Genomic DNA, 19,238 nt, shown 5'->3' on the forward strand with positions numbered 1-19,238 from the left:
GCAATATTTGCCCTTGTGTGTGCATTTATCAAGACTTATGTTTTTAGATCGAGTAAATCGCAAATATATTTGTTTTCGAGGAAAAGTCTCTCCCCATATACAGTTGCTTGCGAAACTATTTGCCCCCCTTGAACTTTGTGACCTTTTGCCACATTTCAGACTTCAAACAAAGATAAGACTGTTATTTCTTGTGAAGCATCAACAATAAGTTGGACACAGTCATGAAGTGGAACACACTTTATTGGATATTTTAAACTTTTTTAACGAATAAAAAACAAATAATTGGGTGTGCAAAATTATTCATCAACTTTACTTTCAGTGCAGCAAACTGTCCAGAAGTTCAGTGAGGATCTCTGAATGATTCAATGTTGATCTAAATGACTAACCATGATAAAGGGAATCCACCTGTGTGTAATCAAGTCTCTGTATAAATGCACCTGCACTGTGATAGTCTCAGCGGTCTGTTAAAAGTGAAGAGAACATCATGAAGAACGAGGAACACACCGGGCAGGTCCGAGATACTGTTGTGGAGAAGATTAAAGCTGGATTTGGATACAAAAAAAGATTTCCCTAGCTTTAAACATCCCAAGGACCACTGTGCAAGCAATAATATTGAAATGGAGTATCAGACACTGCAAATCTACCAAGATCAGGCTGTCCCCCTAAACTTTCAGCTCATACAAGGAGAAAACTGATCAGAGATGCAGCCAAGAGGCCCATGATCACTCTGGATGAACTGCAGAGGTCTACAGCTGAGGTGGGAGAATATGTCCATAGGACAACCATCAGTCTTATACTGCACAAATCTGGCCTTTATGGAAGAGTGGCAAGAAGGAAGCCATTTCTTAAATATATCCATAAAAAGTGTCGTTTAAAGTATGCCAAAAGCCACCTGGGAGACACACACCAAACATGTGGAAGAAGGTGCTCTGGTCTGATGAGACCAAAATCGAACTTTTTGTCAATAATGCAAGACGTTATGTTTGGCGTAAAAGCACCACAGCTCATAACCCACAACACACCATCCCCACAGTTATACAAGGTGGTGGCAGCACTATTCAAATTGCAGTTCTCTGGTTTTCTTCAGCAGGGACAGGGAAGATGGTTCAAATTGATGGAAAGATGGATGGAGCCAGATACAGGACCATTTTGGAAGAAAACCTGATGGAGTCCGCAAAAGATCTGAGACTGGGACAGAAATTTGTCTTCCAACAAGACAATGATCCAAAACATAAAGCAAAAGCTACAATGGAATGGTTCACCAAAAAGCATATGAAGGTGTTAGAATAGACAAGTGAAAGACCTCCACCCAATTGAGAATCTACGGAAAGAACTGAAAACTGCTGTTCGCAAACGCCTTCCATCCAAACTCACTGAGCTCGAGCTGTTTTGCAAGGAGGAATAGGCAAAAATATCAGTTTCTCGATGTGCAATACTGATAGACATACTCCAAGTGACTTTCACCTTTAATCACAGCAAAAGGTGGCGCTACAAAGTATTAACTCAATGGGGCTGAATCATTTTGCGCACCCACTTTTTAGTTTTTTATTTGTTGAAAAAGTTTAAAATAGCCAATAAAGTGTGATCCACTTCATGATTGTGTCCCACTGATTGTTGATGCTTCACAAGAAAATACAGTTTTATATCTTTATGTTTGAAGTCTGAAATGTGGCAAAAGGTCACAAAGATAAAGGGGGCCAAATAGTTTCGCAAGCAGGTAATAAGTAGCCTACGTTACGTTCTTCCCATTACATTTTACCCCAGGGAAAGAGTACCTTAATTTTTTTTGCCTGGCATATAAAAAATCTCCATAATTGATATGTAATCCTTGCACCAACACACATTTCATAGTGCCCTGTTAAGTGTAGCATGCGCCTGTCCTCTTAGGCATGACCTGTAGGGGGCGATGATGCTTCATAGGACAATGCCATAACAATTAATGCCAGTTGCCGTTGATCACAAGGAAAGATGTAATGGCAAAGTAAAGCCACCAAATAGTGTCGGCACCATTCTTAAGTAGACTTTTGAAACATGCCAACAATTTTAATCACTTTACACCCAGAATGTAAGCACTTTTGAAACCTTAAAAACACAACATCAAAATTCAAGCCTTTTCAGGGATTTCAAACACCCGTATGAACCCTGGTCATTATCAAACAAGAAATAAAGCTGACAGTTTAACGACAATGTCATAAACGTTTGAGCACTTAGAACAAAAAGGCAGCAAATACAATTATAGGCCCTGTCGCACAAGTATGAACTTGTCACCGGAGGGCATGAGGAATTGATTTCTTCACGTCACAAAATAATTAGAACCAGTTAGGAATAGTTCTCTGATATCTTGCCCCTGCAGCTGGAAGCGTCAAGAGAAGCCTGCCAATCAAAGTGTAATATCGACCCTCTTCTGTTGACCTCACCCTTGCTCCAACATCCAATTAAAACTGATAAGGAGCTGAGCAAAATTAATCACCATCACACCACAATTGCTACTCCACTGTTGTGATGTGAGCTACCGATCCACAACAGTTTCATTAGTAATGGTTCGCTCTACGGTCCACACCCTTTCAAAGTAACGATTTCACCTAAGAGGCCGCGGGCTGATCAAACAAGATAGTATAAGAGTGCAGCAAATAATGAGCCTACAACAAAGTGCCCCAATCTAATGAACTTCTTTAGTGAATGAATTATATTGATGTTTTCACAACGATGCTATTTAGGTCAAACCAGGTTGAATGAGGAAGCTTGTGTGTGGGGAAAAGGCCATCAAATGGCCCTGTGGCATGAAATATCAATGGCAGGAAGGCAGTTATCCAGAAATTTTCTTTACCATATATCCCATTGCATAACAAAATTCCTCTTGAAAAATATAAAGGGTTGGTGGCATTTACAGCACAGATAGATCATTTTGAGTCGCAAAAAGAGGACTATACATTTGACAAACGATCTCTAAAAGGGCCCCTATGTTTTTACCGCACGAGATTCACAAGAAAGGGAGAAACGCTTCCTGGCTGTGATTATATTTCATTTTAAACATTTGACACATTGTCTATTTGAGTAGAGGATATCATTTTTTGTGTTTAGCAGCTGCTGCATGCAGAGGCTCACGGCAGAAAGAAAACAAAGCCCAGGTGCATTTCACAAATGAGGAAGTTATATTCCATCAGCACAAAAGTAAAACACAGGAAGACCCACAGGCCACCGACCAGACAGACAGAAGCCCCTTGGTGAGATGCATGCCTAACGAGGAAATTCTCTACCTCAGCATGGCTGCTGCGCATCCTAAACTGCTTGTATCAAACTAAAATATGAACAACATTACATTGCACAAGTTTTAATAAGTTTGAACCAAAAACAGGTTTTTAAAGTCTTTCAAATGAAAAAAACTAATCGATTTGGTTGTATTTTATATAAATGGAAATAATTGTGAATTAAATTCATGTACAAGGATAATTCAGTTATTACCTTTGCTTTGTTGACTTTTGGAAAATAAGAAGACAGGCGTTTATTGAGCTCATCATATTTTCCATCTTGGGTTTCTGTTGAAGCGGCAAGACCTGGACTTTTGCTGCCTACATTCGTAATAAAGCAAAAAACAATGACACAAACATCGTGGCTGTTGCCTGACAGCATGACTGCAAGAAGAGCAACCACATTTAAGAAAAATATGTGACATTCACACCTATAATATATACACTGCCTAATTTATTTATTTCTATTATTAACGACGTATATAAAACAAACAGTATTAATAAAGGGGTAGGTCGTAACTTGTTCTGGTAAATAGGTTTGTATTCATAACTTTACCAGTTAAAGTGTGTAGTAGTTTAACTATAAATTAAAAATAATTGGTTATTTATTTATCAAATACAAGAAGATAATAAATCTTATATGCTTGTGAAAAGGGCACCCAGGGTTTATAGAAAATCTCATTCATACTTAGCTCAATGTAGTAACATAGGGACATTATACCTGTTCTTAATTTCAACAAAATGTTTAGTATTCATTAGTTCACAAAGCATTTGTTGCAATTCGTGCAGACCGTGGCCATATTTCGAAGGCTTTTACCATTTTATAGCAATTTGTAAGGCAAGGTCACCCATGGTACTTATGTCGAAACATCAGAGATAATTGACCTGAGTGATTTTCCGGCCCCAAGGTTATTGTCTTAGTTAGCGGCACATTTTTTGAAGCTTTGATGCGGCTTCGCTGGTGCCGACTATTGATAAAAAGCATTTCTTTCTGCATTTAGTAGCCGTTGTTCGGGTACCGTTTGGATGATCGAAAGCACGCAGAACTTCATGATTTTGTAGACCGGCGTTCACTAGAGACTGCGGGCTGAAATCGTGTTCAACATTCTCTACTTTCCTCTTCTTGGAATTGTTTGTTTCTGTGGCATTGCTATGAGATCTCCTTTGTTTTCCTTTCATTGGGAGGTTATCCAATTCAAATGGTATGTCCAGATCAGTCAAATCAGGCAGAACGGGCAAAAAAAGCTTGTGTTTCTTATGATGACTGGTTGAAGAGAAGAAGTCATTGAAGACATCATCTTTTCCATCGGGCGAACTGAAAGCAACATTGAGATCTTCGCTGGATGGGGTTGATGAATGAGATTCCAGATAGAGGGAATGTCTTTGTCGTGGTCGCTTGCTCTGTAAATTTGATTAGTCAATACATAGCATTTTGACAATCGTTTAGTTTTTAAAAAGTTGCCCAGTGAATATTTAGTCTTACCCTGATAGACTTGTCGTTTGGATGTTCCGGCATTTTATCAAGTGAACTGTAGGAAAGCACCCGTGACCTTCGCTTTCTTTTGCTAGAGTCCTTGCCATCAGCGGATGTTACTACATCTACTAAGCTTTGTGCATTATTCACTGGTTTAGATTTTTCTATAAGAGATGTTGTTACTGAAGTCATCTTTTGTTTTTTGGGTGTCTTCATTTCCTCATTTATTGTTAAGTCAGGAAATTTCAAAGGACTTAAGGACAGGTTGTTTGGAACATCACGGCAAGGTGAGAGCCAAGGCTCCTTCAAATCTTTGCTGAAGGGTTTCTCAAGTGTATTCTTCTCAGCCGTATCAATCTCTTTAGAATCGTTTTCCTTGTAAGTGGGGTGACCAAGTTCTGCAACGGATGCACTTGAGTCCTCGTGAGGGTTTTCATCTATAGAAGAAAGGCAGAGTGAAAGGAAGATAAAAGCTCAAAATTCAACGTTTAATTCTAATGTGAAAGTGAAATATGGCTGTTAATATTCTCAGCACTTCGCACACTAGCAGAGTGTTTTCCACCCACCCACTAAGGAATGTGTAAAGCCCAATAAATATCAGATGATTAATTCACACACTATGAATAATATCTTAGAAGCCTACAGAAAAAAAGATCAGTGCAAATATATATTGCGTATCAAAACAATAAATATAAAGACACTAGATCAATTTAAAGCTAGTTTTACTTACAAAAAAACCTTACAACAGTCGGCGAGGTTCTCACTGAAGGTCCAACTCCCGACGATGAAGACATCTGTGAGGCTGAAAAGTAAGAGTGGTTATGATTGTTGTTTTACAGAACAGAATAAATGTTTGATAATATCAGTTCACATGATAAAACGTGATTTACCTGTGGGTGAGATATTTTGATGTTTTTCTTTCATGTCTTTCAAGCGCTCTGCCATATAGTCTACCTTTTGACAAACCGGGCTGTATACGGTGCCAGTGTCTTCATCAAAATAACGATACGAGTTATCTGTAACTGAGAAGGGGGAAAACATATGTAGGATAATAAAAGACATACATATTCAGAAGAGTGAAAAATAAATCAGATTATTTTTTTACCTATATTTTGCTTAGGAGCAATTTCTTTCATGAGTTTATCTAATTTTTTCTTCAGTCGTTTATCGTTTTGTGGAGTCTTTGTTGGACAATCCCTGGGCATCATGCAACGATGCTGCAGTGTTCAAACACAAATATGATATCAGCACAAAATCAACACCTTGCTATTTTAAGCATTGGGCAAAATGGGTAGAAATAAAATTGAATAACTAAATGCAGTAGTTGATGTACTGCAGTAGTGACAAGTGATCCAAAAATTCAAGATTCTAATACCGGGCCAGAACTACATGGATTAAGAATTTCCTTTCCACTCATTGAAAATATATAGATTAGGGGTCGGGAACCTTTTAAACCTAAAGAGCCATAATAGCAAAATTTTTAGATTTTCTTTAAGGAGGGCTACCATATATTTGCCTTTTAAGGCTAATTTCAGCAAAAACACCGAACCTGCTCTCCAGACAAAATGTGATTTTTTTAGCGCATTTCATTTCACTACGTAACGTTAGAATATTTCATAAAATGTATGAAATATGAAAAATTTATGAAATATGAATAATGTCAGAACCTGTGTCCAATCTTAACAAATCCCTTTAAATTCACGTCCCTCCTGTAATTACTCAAGATTGTTGAGGTTCATTTTGACCTTGTTTTTTTAAATAAATAATGGTTTTTAAAAAAGGTGCAAGCAGAGATCTTTTGTAAAAATTTCACAAAATACTGCAAACAAGAATATCGACGTATTTACCAATGGTGAAGACGGCACTGGGCAGAGAGAAGTACGCTGTAGGTGCATAGCTCTACTCACCTCTAACGCTCATCCAAACAAATTGCTCTGAGTACTTGGCTGGCGTTTTTGGGAATTTGTCTTTAGTTTGTTTTGTGGGATTTAAAGTTCTTTATTAAACTCCCGTAATAAAGGATTCCTTAGCGACGTACTGCCAAAACAGGATCTGTTAGTGTGACACCTCGACTATAAACTGTAGTGAAAACTGTGCCTTTTATATACTTGATCAGGAGTGAGACTCAGTTGTTGGCAGATCAGAAATTAAACACAGGTGAAATTTGTTTGAGCAAACTTTTATCTCTGAGCAATGTGTACTCATGAAAAGAACCATAGGTTCCCGACCCCTGACATAGAAAAATAAGTCGCATCAGCAATCATATTAAAATGACACAAATTAAAATAACTTAACAACGATAGAATAAATATAATGCATTCAATCAATTTTACTTACTTTCCTGTACTTGAATACCATATTGCTTTCATCGTTGAAGGCAGGATACAACGCTTCATCAACCAGAACACCTGCCTTTTGACAGCTGAATACATTTTCACCATTATTAATGTCCCCAAACAATTCAGACAATGACAAAGCTGACTATTTACCACAGAAAAACAAATGCATCAATACATACCTTTCTATCCAGGGTACAGAGACCAGCTTCACATGTAGCTTTTTTGCTTTGTTCCACGTGGCAGGACGACCATTGAAAAAGACCACATGCGTAACTTGTTTATTGAATGTTCTTGATATCTGTAATGAATAAGACTATTGATTACTTGTGTTTTGACAAATAACACATGAACTACCTGTGTGAACTGTACACGTTATTCTAAGTTGCATATTGACATTCTTTTTTTTTATATACAAGTTTGAAACTCTTTTTGACAGCTGCAAATCTACACAGTGGAAAAAATAAGTATTTTGAACACCCAGTTATTTCTCCCACTAAGAAATCATGAAGGGGTCTGAAATTTTCACCGTAGGTGCATGTACAGGGATGAACTAAAAAGAAAAATCTAGAAATTACAATGCATGATTTTCCAACAATTTATTTGTGTGATACAGCTGCAAATAAGTATTTGAACACCTGTTTATCATCTAGAGCAGGGGTCAGCAAACTTTTTGGTGTGGAGTGGCACTTTCAAATGTCCTTGTAAATCAGTGTGCCACACCAAGATCAATGACTCGCACAACATTTTTTTAAAACCAACAGAGCTGTAATTTCACACCAGTCCAAATATACAACATGGACATACATTTTAATCGTATAACTCAGTGTTTTTCAACCCTTTTGGAACCACGGTACACTTTTATTTATAAAAAAGTTCCGAGGCACACCGTCCGTCGAAAATGTTTGAAAATGAAGTTATGTCAAATATTTTACTTTACTACCTCATAAGCAGATAATTAGTTTATGAAAGGAAGAAAATACTACTTGAAATAAAAAAGAATGATGTGCTTTATTTTTATTTTTTTATTTTTTACAGTGCAATCTTAAACCGCTTTGTTAAACTAATTAAGTTATTAATTGTACTGTGCTACCTCAAGAGCAGATAATTAGTACATAAAAAGTATATCAAAATCTACTGCCACCTACTGATATGGATGACAATTACAGTTCCTCGTCTGAAGATTGCAAAAATACTGAATAATGGCCTAATTTCTTGGAAAGATAAAATTGGGCAAGTGGCACACTATACAAGGTCTCCGGGCACACTGGTTGAAAAACACTGGTATAACTGACCAATCTATCTTCCACTATTCTTGTTCATCAATCAACTAAAATATGAATGTGAATAACTAGTGGAAAGGCCTGTAGCCATCCACGACTTTTTGCCACAAGAATTAACCAGAATCAATCATTCTTCATAAAAAATGAACTACAATCAAAAAACAAGTGATATGGACAGCTACCATACCATTTATCAATGATATCTTGTTGAAGAAAATATCAAAACTTGAAATAACAGCAGCAAAGCAGAAGGCACGCGCTCACACACACCCACACATATTAGCCATCAGTAATGGTTTTTATGTGCTCCGCTACGCAGTGAACAATGTGATAGCTTGTGTTTTTAGCAGTGACAAAAGGTTTTCAGGGTCTGTGTTTGTTTGCCGCGCATTTTAATGTCCCCGCCTTGATTTCATGTTCATGTTTCTTCTAGTAATGACGTTTAACACTTGATGCGCGAGGTACAACGCTCTCGAGGCATAATGCACAAAACAGCACGGTCATTTTTTGCACAAAGCCTCATTCGTCTGTCCACGCTGTCTGGAATATAACGAGATGTTTTCGCTCGAGGAGCAGTCATGATTCGTTCATTTATCACGTGTATTTCGTTGGCTGCGTTAAAACACGGAGCTCTCCTCTGCGAGGTGCACCGCAGACACGCACTCACACACAAAACAGAAAAGGAGGGGCGCGACTGTAAACACGGCGCACAACTGAAAATGTCTAAATTTCAGGTAAAAATGCGCTTCAAACAAAAAATATTATTATTTGTATTATTTTGCCGTGAGCTTGCGTGCCACTGGTTAACCCCTCGCGGGCCACTGCTGGGACGCGTGTCATAGGTTGCCGACCCCTGATCTAGAGTTTTGATTCTGAAAGATCCGTTAGTCCGCCCATTAGAAGTCCACCTGCACTCAATGTATCATCCTGAATCAGATGCACCTGTTTGAGGTCGTTAGCTGCATAAAGACACTTGTATCTTTTATCATGGCGAAGACCAGAGCAGTCCAAAGAAACCACAGACTAAATTGTACACCTCCACAAGCTGGAAAGGGCTACGGAGGAATTGCCAAGCAGCTTGGTAAAAAAAGGAATATATCACCTCGTGGAGTCTCAATGATTCCAAGAAAGGTGAGGAATCAGCCTGGAACTACACGACAGGAGTTCGTCAATTACCTGAAAAGAGCTGGGACCACACTTGACTAGGTGGCCAACCCGGTGCTCGAGAGCCGCATGTCCTGCATGACAGGATGGGACAGGATGAGTGCACTGCATTAAAAAGATGACTGGGGCCGTGTACTGTGAGATTTTGGGGAACAACCTCCTTCCCTCAGTCAGAGCATTGAAGATGGGTCGTGCCTGGATCTTCTAAGAAGCATATCAAGGTGGCATAGGCAGTCTCCAGACCAGAACCCTATCAAAAATCTTTGGAGGGAGTTCAAACTCTGTGTTTCTCAGTGACAGCCCAGAAACCTGACTGATCTGGCGGCAGTAGCGCAGGAGGTAGAGCGCTCGTCTTGGGATCGCGGGATCCCAGTTCGAATCCCGGCTCGCCCGTGTTACATGTCGAAGTGTCCTTGGGTAAGACACTAAACCCCCAATACCCCAATAAGCAGGTTAGCGCACTTGAGATGGCTGCAAGGCCGCTATTGGGAAATGTGGAGCACATTGTAAAGCGTTTTGGGAAGTCATTGACTTGAAAAGCGCTAAATAAATGCAGATTATTTCATTTCATCTAGAGAAGAATGAAGACCTGAAGCGCTTCTGTAGAAAGGCTTCTGTACCAAATAGTAACATTCATTTTTCTCAGATGTACAAAATACTTCGCAATATCACACATATAAATTGTTAAAAAAAATCATGCATTGTCATATCTGGATTTTTTTTTTTATCTCTCACTCACAGGGGACATGCACCTACGATGAAAATTTCAGACCCCTCCATATCTATCTATATGATGTATATGTACACAACCCTTTGCACGTGATGTCACGTTGCTTTCTCTGGTAGAATGAGCCATGACAGACGGCAAGTAGCACTTGAGCGCAAGGCAGTTGAATAGGGAGTTGAGTTGAAACAAATACCAATAACCACCACAGAAGAATATAACCACCACTTTTTACCATGGTAATTTATTCCTGTGCGGGGGGGAAAGCTTTTAAGCCTGATTTGGAATTTTATCCCTTTCGTTGAAGACAAAAGACGGCAATGTTTATCTACAGTCAAACAGAGGGACTGGTGTTGACCTGAGGCACAATACTGGCAGGGTACAGCCCTCAAGTATTTTAGGATCAGCAGCGCACATTTTTTTACAAGGTACGTTTTGATGTATTTCTGAGCAATTTTATGTTAAGTAGGTGCGAGTCACATCAAAGACACTTCATTTATTAAGTTAGCTAGTGCCAACTCGCTACGTTAGTGGCTTACCATTTCCATTTCTTACTACCTAAATGAGCTGCTTTTATTGTGATTAACCAGGGATTCAAAACAGTAATCTTCCTCATATCAAATGTATTGAAAACAGTTATGTAACAGTTATATAAAGCTGTTATATAAAGCTTATTACGCCAAAATGAATTGCCAAATTACCAACGGATCAAATAAGAATCAAATGTTCAGAAAAGAAAACATCATTTTGTCAAAATGAATACTTTCAACATCAAAAGTGATGTCTGTACAAGGGGCAAATGCCACATGCTTTACCGTTCTATTACATTCCCCCAAAAATGTAGATACAAAGTCGTTGTAGTACGTTTGTGCGAGGGTAACATTTTACGCCGTGCATTTGTCAGCAAAAAAAAGCACAGTAACCCGTAACGGATACAAAGAAGTGGTAAGCATACAGACTTATTAGCTTTTTAGTGTTTTGTATTGGGATAATCCATTCATAATAAGGTGGTACAGATCCTGGTGACTGAAGTCAGGCGGATTGGACAATTTGTTAAGGTGTGTGAATATGTCAGAAGGAAAACTGTATCGCTCTGTACATAGCATTGCTAGGTTTCTCTAACTAGCGCCCTTTGTGCTTTCTGTCAAGGTGAGCCACCTCATCCGACAGCTGCACCATATTCGTTTGACTAGTTGTTGCGAATGGTGTTAAATAGTATAGCTTTTTTTGTTGTTTACTAGTCTTGTCCACCGTTTACTGCGGATTACCACCGTCCATCATGGTGTCGTCACGTGTGTGCAAAAGGGTCAATACTAAAAGATCATGGGGAGTTTTACTTACAAAACACAGAAAACATAATAAATGGTCAGAACAACAAATATATTTACAATTATGACGCACATGGACAGGCTTTTAATGATAACTCAAATGAAAGCCAGTGCTAGTCCCACTTTTTATCCCATAGAATCCAGAAAAAGAACCCAGGGATTACCCACTTTTAAAATTGTGTGACACTTTCTGGGCTAATGTTAAGATTAATGATTTCACAACGTGTGTTTTTCAAAATCAATTCTCTCTGGTGTTAGGTGAGTCTCATTGAGCCAATTGAGAGACATTTAAAATTAAAGTTACTATTGTGGTTTTTAGTACACCAAAACCGTTTTCTCCCTATGTTCAACCATAAAATCAACAACCAACTATTAAAAACCAACACAAATGAATGAAAATTTTTGTGACAGATTGACACAGGACCAGGCTATTTATACAATATGAAGTGACCTATGTCTCATTGCAGTGTTTTTCATTGAACTGTTATGATGCATTTACAACTTGGGCAGGTGACCAAGCACTACTTTGTAAATATTACCTTATTTATCCTAACATTCTTTTAAAAACTTTATTTTTCCTCATAGGTCTTTAACTACACATTTATTGTGGAGTGTGTCTAATCTTGTTGGAAAGAATGTTCACTACGTTGTTATCAATGACAATGGAGACAATTCTATCAACACAATGGCCCGCAATTGTATTATTTTTTGGAGAAACAGAGTGTCCCCTTCTTTCTCAACATCCCAATGAAGTAAATTACCTGAGCACCCATTTCCTGAAGTTGCTGACTGAACGTTTTGGAAAAGTTGGCTCTCTTATCAGATGTCCAAACATCCACATAAGCAACGACATCTGAAATAGAAGCCATTACCTGCAGCTATGTGCATTGTTTTGAAGTCAATTTAGTGCTGACGATGCATTACCTTTTAGAGCCGTTCTGCAGTTGCTGGTGGTCATTACTGGCACCATCCGCTGCAGGATTTCCCCTTTAAAAACAATGAAAGAGTTGCCCATTTTTTTTCGAAAATGCATGTAATCCAGAAGGGTGCTTGTTACGCAATTATTTTCATCTTCGTCAACATGACGCCTAAAACCGTGTCAAATGGGTAAACAATGTCCAGTGATTCACTTGAGTTTACCTATTAAATGTATTTTTCGGGTATTTCTATCATTGTTCAATCCGGGGTATTTAATACGTTAGCGTGGGCTAACTTTCACTGTTTTAGCTTGGAACAAGGCATGTGTATTTTTTCTGCATTGTTCCAAAAAGGCGAATAAAGTAATTTAATTATCCAAAAAACTACCACATTTTTTTTATTCCATAAACACAGACGTTGTACTTACTTTAGGGAGCCCTTAACTTTTTTGCACACATTGACAGAGTTCCGGGGCTACATTCGCGCCTGAGGTTGATTGAGCGATGCATTGTGGGAATAAGGTATACACACCTCCTGATTGGAGGGAAGGTTGTTACGTCACTTGTTAAAATGTAAGAGCGAATTTTAATGACGTGCCCAATGTTTACATTTATTGTTCTCATCGTTTTTATCTGTTTCATCTGATTTCTAATTCTATAGAAATATACTGTTTATAGTACAGAAAAAATGTTCAAACCTCACATTGTTTATTTGCTGTTAATAGTGTCAATAAAATTGTTCAAACCAAAATATTGTTAGAAAATGATATAACGAAATTGTGAATATGCTTAATTGCTGTTAAAAGTGTCGAGAAAAATTGTTCAAACCTCACATTGTTTATTTGCTGTTAAAAGTGTCAACAAATTTGTTCAAACCAAAAAACGTATCTTGAAATGATTAAACTAAAGTAATTCCACCTTGCCCATTCTTCCACCTGTGCTGCTGTTTCAGCGCCACAGCCTCCTGATAATGATGCTTGCCTCCTGCCAAGCGACCAAGTTGCTGAGCCACCCGAACCTGAAACTGTAACTGTGCCCTCACCACATCCCTCTCCTAGTGCACCGAGAATACGACATGCTCCTGCATGGCTTCAAGATTATGTGACTTAAAAAAAAAATACAGATTGTTTGTTTATGATGTTTAAAAAAAAAAAGAAAAAAAAAAAGAAAAGACATGATGAATGTTCATTGTTAAAAAAATTGTCATGTTTGTTTATGATGTGATCTTCATACAGTCTGCTTAAGTTTACAAGGTTTACACACTTTTGCTTACCGATATTGACAGTATAGTTCCTTACATTATTGCTTACGTTTGATAAATATTTACCTCTAATCTGTTATGCATTTCAGGTGAATTGGCCGGTCCAAATTGTCCCTAGGTGTGAATGAGCGAATGAGTTGTCTGTCCCTGTGTGCCCTGCGATTGGCTGGCAACCAGTTCAGGGTGTCCCCTGCCCACTGCCCGGAGATGGCTGGGATGGGCTCCAGCCCCCCGCGACCCTAATGAGGATAAGCGGTACGGCTGATGAGATGAGATGAATTTTTAATGGTTAAGGACAAGTGTCTCCAACGTGGTGCCCGCGGGTACCGTAGTGTCCCTTAAGGACAGCTGAGGTGCACGCGGACTTGTTCTCAAAGTAACTGACCAGTGCTAAGTCATTGTGATTTTCTCATAAGTTTCTCATAAGTTATAGAGGGCTCCGCGCTTTGTGCTAAAAATAGTAACACGGCTTCGTGCCGGCATCTTGGAAGTCTGTCGATTACAAGCGGTGATAGCGAGAGGAGCAAATATTTACCAAGTTTGTCTATTTATTTACTCAACTAGCTTCGTTTGTGTACGGATTTGGTCCATCAACAATATGGAAAACTACGTGGAGAGTTTAGACAAGCAAGCACGCGAGCGGTACGCTGCGAAGTTGCATTTTATTGGAAAATTGGATCCCTACAAAATTAAAAACAAGGACTGGAAGTCTGATCCCGATTTGTTGCCGTGTGTGACTTACATCGAACTTGTTAACTATCTTATTTTCCACCCAAGTCCCTTTTGTGAACTGAAGGATTTTCAAAATTACAAAAGTATGGAAGCCTACGACAGATTTGTTGAGGAATCCAGTAGTGTTTGTCAAGGTTTGTGATGTGGCGAAAACATGCGAACATTGGATGATACTACACTGAAACTCAAAACGCTATCCCGCCCCCCTCAGCCATTGTAAATTAAAGGTGTTAATTATGAGCCTTTCATCTAAACAAAGATTGAAAATAAATACAATTGCAAACAGCGCATACTTCATGTTTGTTTGATACATGTGTATGGTGAAGTAGGTATTTAATAATGTTATCCACTGAGAGAGAAGAAATATCTCATCAAAGTGGATGAAATGCACATTTACTATGTATTCTTGGTATATACTTGTTCAACATCTACATCTTTTAAGAATATTTTTTCAGAAATGTTACTCAAGAAGCAACAACTACAGTATTTAACCTAGCCATACTTGAATGGTGTCGACAGATGTACATGAAGTACACATGTCCCATAACCTTTTTAAAATTTATTTCTACATCATAAATAATTCAATTTACCTGTCAGAAATTGGTCAGAACAAACACGAACACAGTCAAGCTTTGGCAAATTCGACCGGTTGATAGCTGCCAGCCACATTCGTCTTCGCCGTTCACTTTTCTCCTGAGCTTCAATCCCCTGTTTGTAAACACACTTCGGAAGTCTAAAGAAGCCCTTCCCACCCTTTTCCCCTCGGCTACAACAGCCAACAATAACGCACGTATTCGGCATTACAATGTAGAATCTAACTGGTTCGCTGAACAATAACAATGAAGTGAAAAGCTTTGTGGACTTCCAAAATGGCCGCCAGCGATGCATTGTGGGTAATCTTAGGACCTCAAAGCACTCTATTGGTCCATCTAAATGCCGTGACTTATTCTCAAAAACTGCTGTGAACATTGACAAATGTCACATCACACAGAGTGATTTAAAAATGTATGTGTCATATTTGACCACGATCTGTCCTTTCAAACACATGTGAAGAAAATTACTAGAACCGCTTTCTTCCATCTTCGCAACATTGCTAAAATTCGTCCAATACTGTCTCAGTCGGATGCGGAGATTATAATTCACACGTTTGTTACCTCCCGTCTCGATTACTGTAATGCACTACTCTCCGGTCTCCCGAAGTCCAAAATCAAGAGTCTTCAGCTGGTACAAAATGCTGCAGCGAGGCTTTTAACTAGGACAAAAAAGTCCGATCACATCATGCCGATTTTGGCTAACCTGCATTGGCTCCCTGTTAGCCTAAGATGTGATTTCAAGGTTCTCTTAGTGTTATACAAAATCATACATGGACTTGCTCCCTCATATCTTTCAGATCTGATTCGGTCCGAAGCTTTCGTTCCGAGAGCGCCGGTCTTCTGGTGATCCCAAGAGCCAAGAAGTGTTCCGCTGGTTCGAGAGCGTTCTCCATCCGGGCACCGGTGCTATGGAATGCTCTTTCCCCTGAGATCCGTTCTGCAACCTCAGTGGAAATATTTAAATCTAAGCTTAAAACACACTTCTACTCTATAGCATATGAATAACCAGAGCAGGAGGAGGACCCAGATGCATAACGTTTTCACACAAGCTTTATTTTACGGGAATGGGGCAGTCATGTGCACACAAACGCCAGTGATTTGCCGATAGCAGGGTGGAAGAAGTAAGACAGAAGTCCGGCGTGGAAAAAACAGGACGCCAGAAGCCGACGAGATCGATACCAGATACACAAGCAGATACCGGACAGACGGGATCGATACAGGACACTGGAGACTGGCGCAAGATATCGGACAGGATGAGACAGGCAGAATCAATACGAGATACCGGAGACTCTAGCAAGATATCAGACAGGACAAGACAGACGGGATCGATACCAGACACTGGAGACTGGAGTCAGATATCAGACAGGACAAGATAGACGGAATCGATACTAGACACTGGGGACTGGAGTCAGATATCACACAGGACAAGATAAACTGGATCGATACCGGACAGGATACACAAGCAGGATACCGGACAGAGTCAAAACACACGTCTTGCGGGTGCAGAGGTTTGTTGACGGACTGACAAGGGGACAGTGAGAGCACTGAGCTTAAATGGGAGGGAAGCCAATCAGGCAACGAGCCGCAGCTGGAGCCAAACGGGCGGGGCCAAGTGAGGGCAGTGTGCAACCGTGACACTATCTATCTATCTATCTATCCATCTATCTATCTATCTATCTATCTATCTATCTATCTATCTATCTATCTATCTATCTATCTGTCTGTCTGACAGTATCTCTGTCTGTCTGTCTCAACCAGGGGAAAAGCATAAATACTGATTTTAGAATAGAATAGAATACACCTTTATTGTCATTGTTAAAAAATGGGTTAACATATTGTGACAACGAGATTGGGCATGACACTCCAGTTTCACACATTCACAGTGAGGTAAAAAACCCAAGAAGATAAAGGAACAGAGAAGATAAGGTTATAAAACAAGAAGGATAAGGTTGTAGTTGTAATTTACACAAAATGTACCCAAGAAGTGTCTGTTTATACAAAAAAAAACTTTTTTTAGTGTAGTTAGCACTTGAGCGGCCAAAATAATGGCTCGTGTGTGTGTGTGTGTGTGTGTGTGTGTGTGTACACACGTCAAAAAGACCTGAGAAAGCTCCTGCTATTCATGCATATGCACAAGGAACTGAGGGCTGGTGACTTGTCAAGTCGAAAGATATTTATTAATTCATCGTGAGACCTTCAAATGCAAGCTTTGGATTCCACATGAAAAACACATTTTTCCACATAATCACATAATAACATACACGCCTTCCCTTTTTAAGACGTCATTTAAAGCACAGATATGAAACATACAAAACTAATTAGGCATACTTGTACTGTACCGTATTTACATAATTATAATGTTTTTCCTCTGTCGTTTTTAATCACATAAATGCACTTGTGTTGACCGAGCACTAAATGGAAATGTTTACTGTAGAGCGCATGCCTTTTTATGACTTTAAGTAGGGATTCCCGCACACAAAAAAAGCGTGTTTTTTATCTTAAAAATCTATAAAAGGCAAAATAAAACACAGCCAAATGACTCGCAAAAAATAGTGAGTTCCCATTTTATAACACTTTATAATGTTTTGTTATTTCATTGAAAAAGAAGGGACAAATCAAATACATAGTTCTCAGCCAGCAGGCTCCCCACCTTTTGCATGCATTCTCTGACAAAATCTTGCATTTCATTCATGTTTACCCACCAAGCATTTCAATTTAAATGTACATTTGCAGCACTTTACTATCACATTTAAGCAAAATTGATGAAAAACTGCAGAGTATTACACTGTGCGCTTTCATTAAATTATTATAAATACATTTCGTGTCACTGAAATACTTTTTGTGTGCTCCAAAAAATTTCAAAACATTTAAAATACCTCGTTTATAATGACAAGTGAAACAAACACTGTGTCTTTCAAGCTGCTATTGTTAATACCGAAACAGTACACCACATAAATTGTAAATGACTGTGCTACAGACAATCACATCTTGTCTCATTTCTAGATACTTGATGTAATACCAAGACTGACCTGTAAATGGCAGTACGGTGCAACACTACAATGCACCAACTACTGGCTAAAACGAAGAAGAGTAGTACTTTACGATATAGAACTACTCTTAGTGTTGTGCAATATTTAATATTTTGGTAACAATCGATAACAGTTAAATTCTTGTGCTAGAATCGCTTATACCAATACCAAGGACTTTAAATTATGTGTCCTGACAAAATGTCATTGTTGTTTTCATTTCCAGACACACTGTAATAATTTCAACATAAACATACCTAGATTGTTATTTGAGTTGTAAAGCAGTAATAACCTTTATATTCTTTGTCACAGCCAATATTCCTCCCTCAAAGAAAAATATACACTATATTTTCATGTTGTGCAACTTGAAACTAGATTAACTAGTCGTTGGAAAAGCTTGAATTAAGAGTTATTAAAATAAGTATTGTAAATATTTACGTAAGAAAACATTTTCCTCTCTCGAAAAATACATAAATAAATTTAAGTTCAAGAAAACAGAAGAAAAAAAAATAATACCAATACTCATTTTAGCATTGAGTCTTTTGATAATTTGAGTGATTAGGATGACATTTTAGCATTTCTGCAAGCTAAATTTTCATTGCAAACTCTTCTCCTCCAAAATGTTTTTGTGATAGATGATAATATAGTTCAGTATATAAATTTACTGTAACACAAAGTGCCGCTTCTATATTTGTGTCAGGTTATGTCTTACTGGCTAACGTTCCTTTATACATCATCAATAAACTTTGGTAACTATCGGGCTCAGGTGTGTCCAAAATACAGCCTGGGGGCCATTTCTATCCTGGCAACTTTTTTTTTACAAGGTCCTCACAATAAACTGAAATAATAGCTCCTTAAAAATGTATTTCATACACTGTACATTTTTTTTACAATTTGTAGATTAACTGTATAATATCAAGAAAAATTAATAATTTCTGTAAAAGTTCTTAAAGGAGCTGTAAAAAACTGAGAACTGTTTTTACTTGCTGCCGCCCTCTACTAGCTTCTGTCATCATTGCAACCTTTGTCAAGCTCCTTATGTTGTGTGTGCAAGTATGTGCATTTCTTAGATGTGCTCGAATATTTTTTTTTCTTAGGGTTTGGGCTGGTCTTTTCTTAATTTCACCATTTTCATGCTGCACTAACAAATAG

The 19,238-nt window shown here is 38.4% G+C and overlaps 1 protein-coding gene and 1 long non-coding RNA gene across 2 annotated transcripts in view; one reads left to right on the plus strand and one right to left on the minus strand.

Moving 5' to 3' along the window:
- mcph1 (microcephalin 1) overlaps positions 1 to 13,012 on the minus strand; it is a 35,772-nt gene extending 22,760 nt beyond the window's left edge. Inside the window, exons 1-11 of the mRNA XM_088351817.1 lie at positions 12,903 to 13,012; positions 12,482 to 12,544; positions 12,319 to 12,410; positions 7,241 to 7,359; positions 7,060 to 7,144; positions 5,828 to 5,939; positions 5,613 to 5,744; positions 5,453 to 5,524; positions 4,732 to 5,159; positions 4,268 to 4,649; positions 3,463 to 3,569 (exon numbers count right to left, since the gene is read on the minus strand). Coding sequence (XP_088207943.1) covers positions 3,463 to 3,569; positions 4,268 to 4,649; positions 4,732 to 5,159; positions 5,453 to 5,524; positions 5,613 to 5,744; positions 5,828 to 5,939; positions 7,060 to 7,144; positions 7,241 to 7,359; positions 12,319 to 12,410; positions 12,482 to 12,527 — 1,575 coding nt within the window. The 5' untranslated portion in view covers positions 12,528 to 12,544; positions 12,903 to 13,012. The remainder of the gene's footprint in view (positions 1 to 3,462; positions 3,570 to 4,267; positions 4,650 to 4,731; positions 5,160 to 5,452; positions 5,525 to 5,612; positions 5,745 to 5,827; positions 5,940 to 7,059; positions 7,145 to 7,240; positions 7,360 to 12,318; positions 12,411 to 12,481; positions 12,545 to 12,902) is intronic.
- Positions 10,366 to 14,753, plus strand: LOC148354192 (uncharacterized). Its single transcript, XR_015852550.1, has 3 exons — positions 10,366 to 10,468; positions 10,537 to 10,657; positions 13,427 to 14,753. It is a non-coding gene; the product is annotated as an uncharacterized LOC148354192 (long non-coding RNA).
- The last annotated feature ends 4,485 nt before the right edge of the window (positions 14,754 to 19,238 follow it).

This window comes from Urocampus carinirostris, chromosome 13 (assembly GCF_059441175.1).
Source record: "Urocampus carinirostris isolate Australia breed hairy pipefish chromosome 13, RoL_Ucar_1.0, whole genome shotgun sequence".
NCBI lineage: Eukaryota > Metazoa > Chordata > Actinopteri > Syngnathiformes > Syngnathidae > Urocampus > Urocampus carinirostris.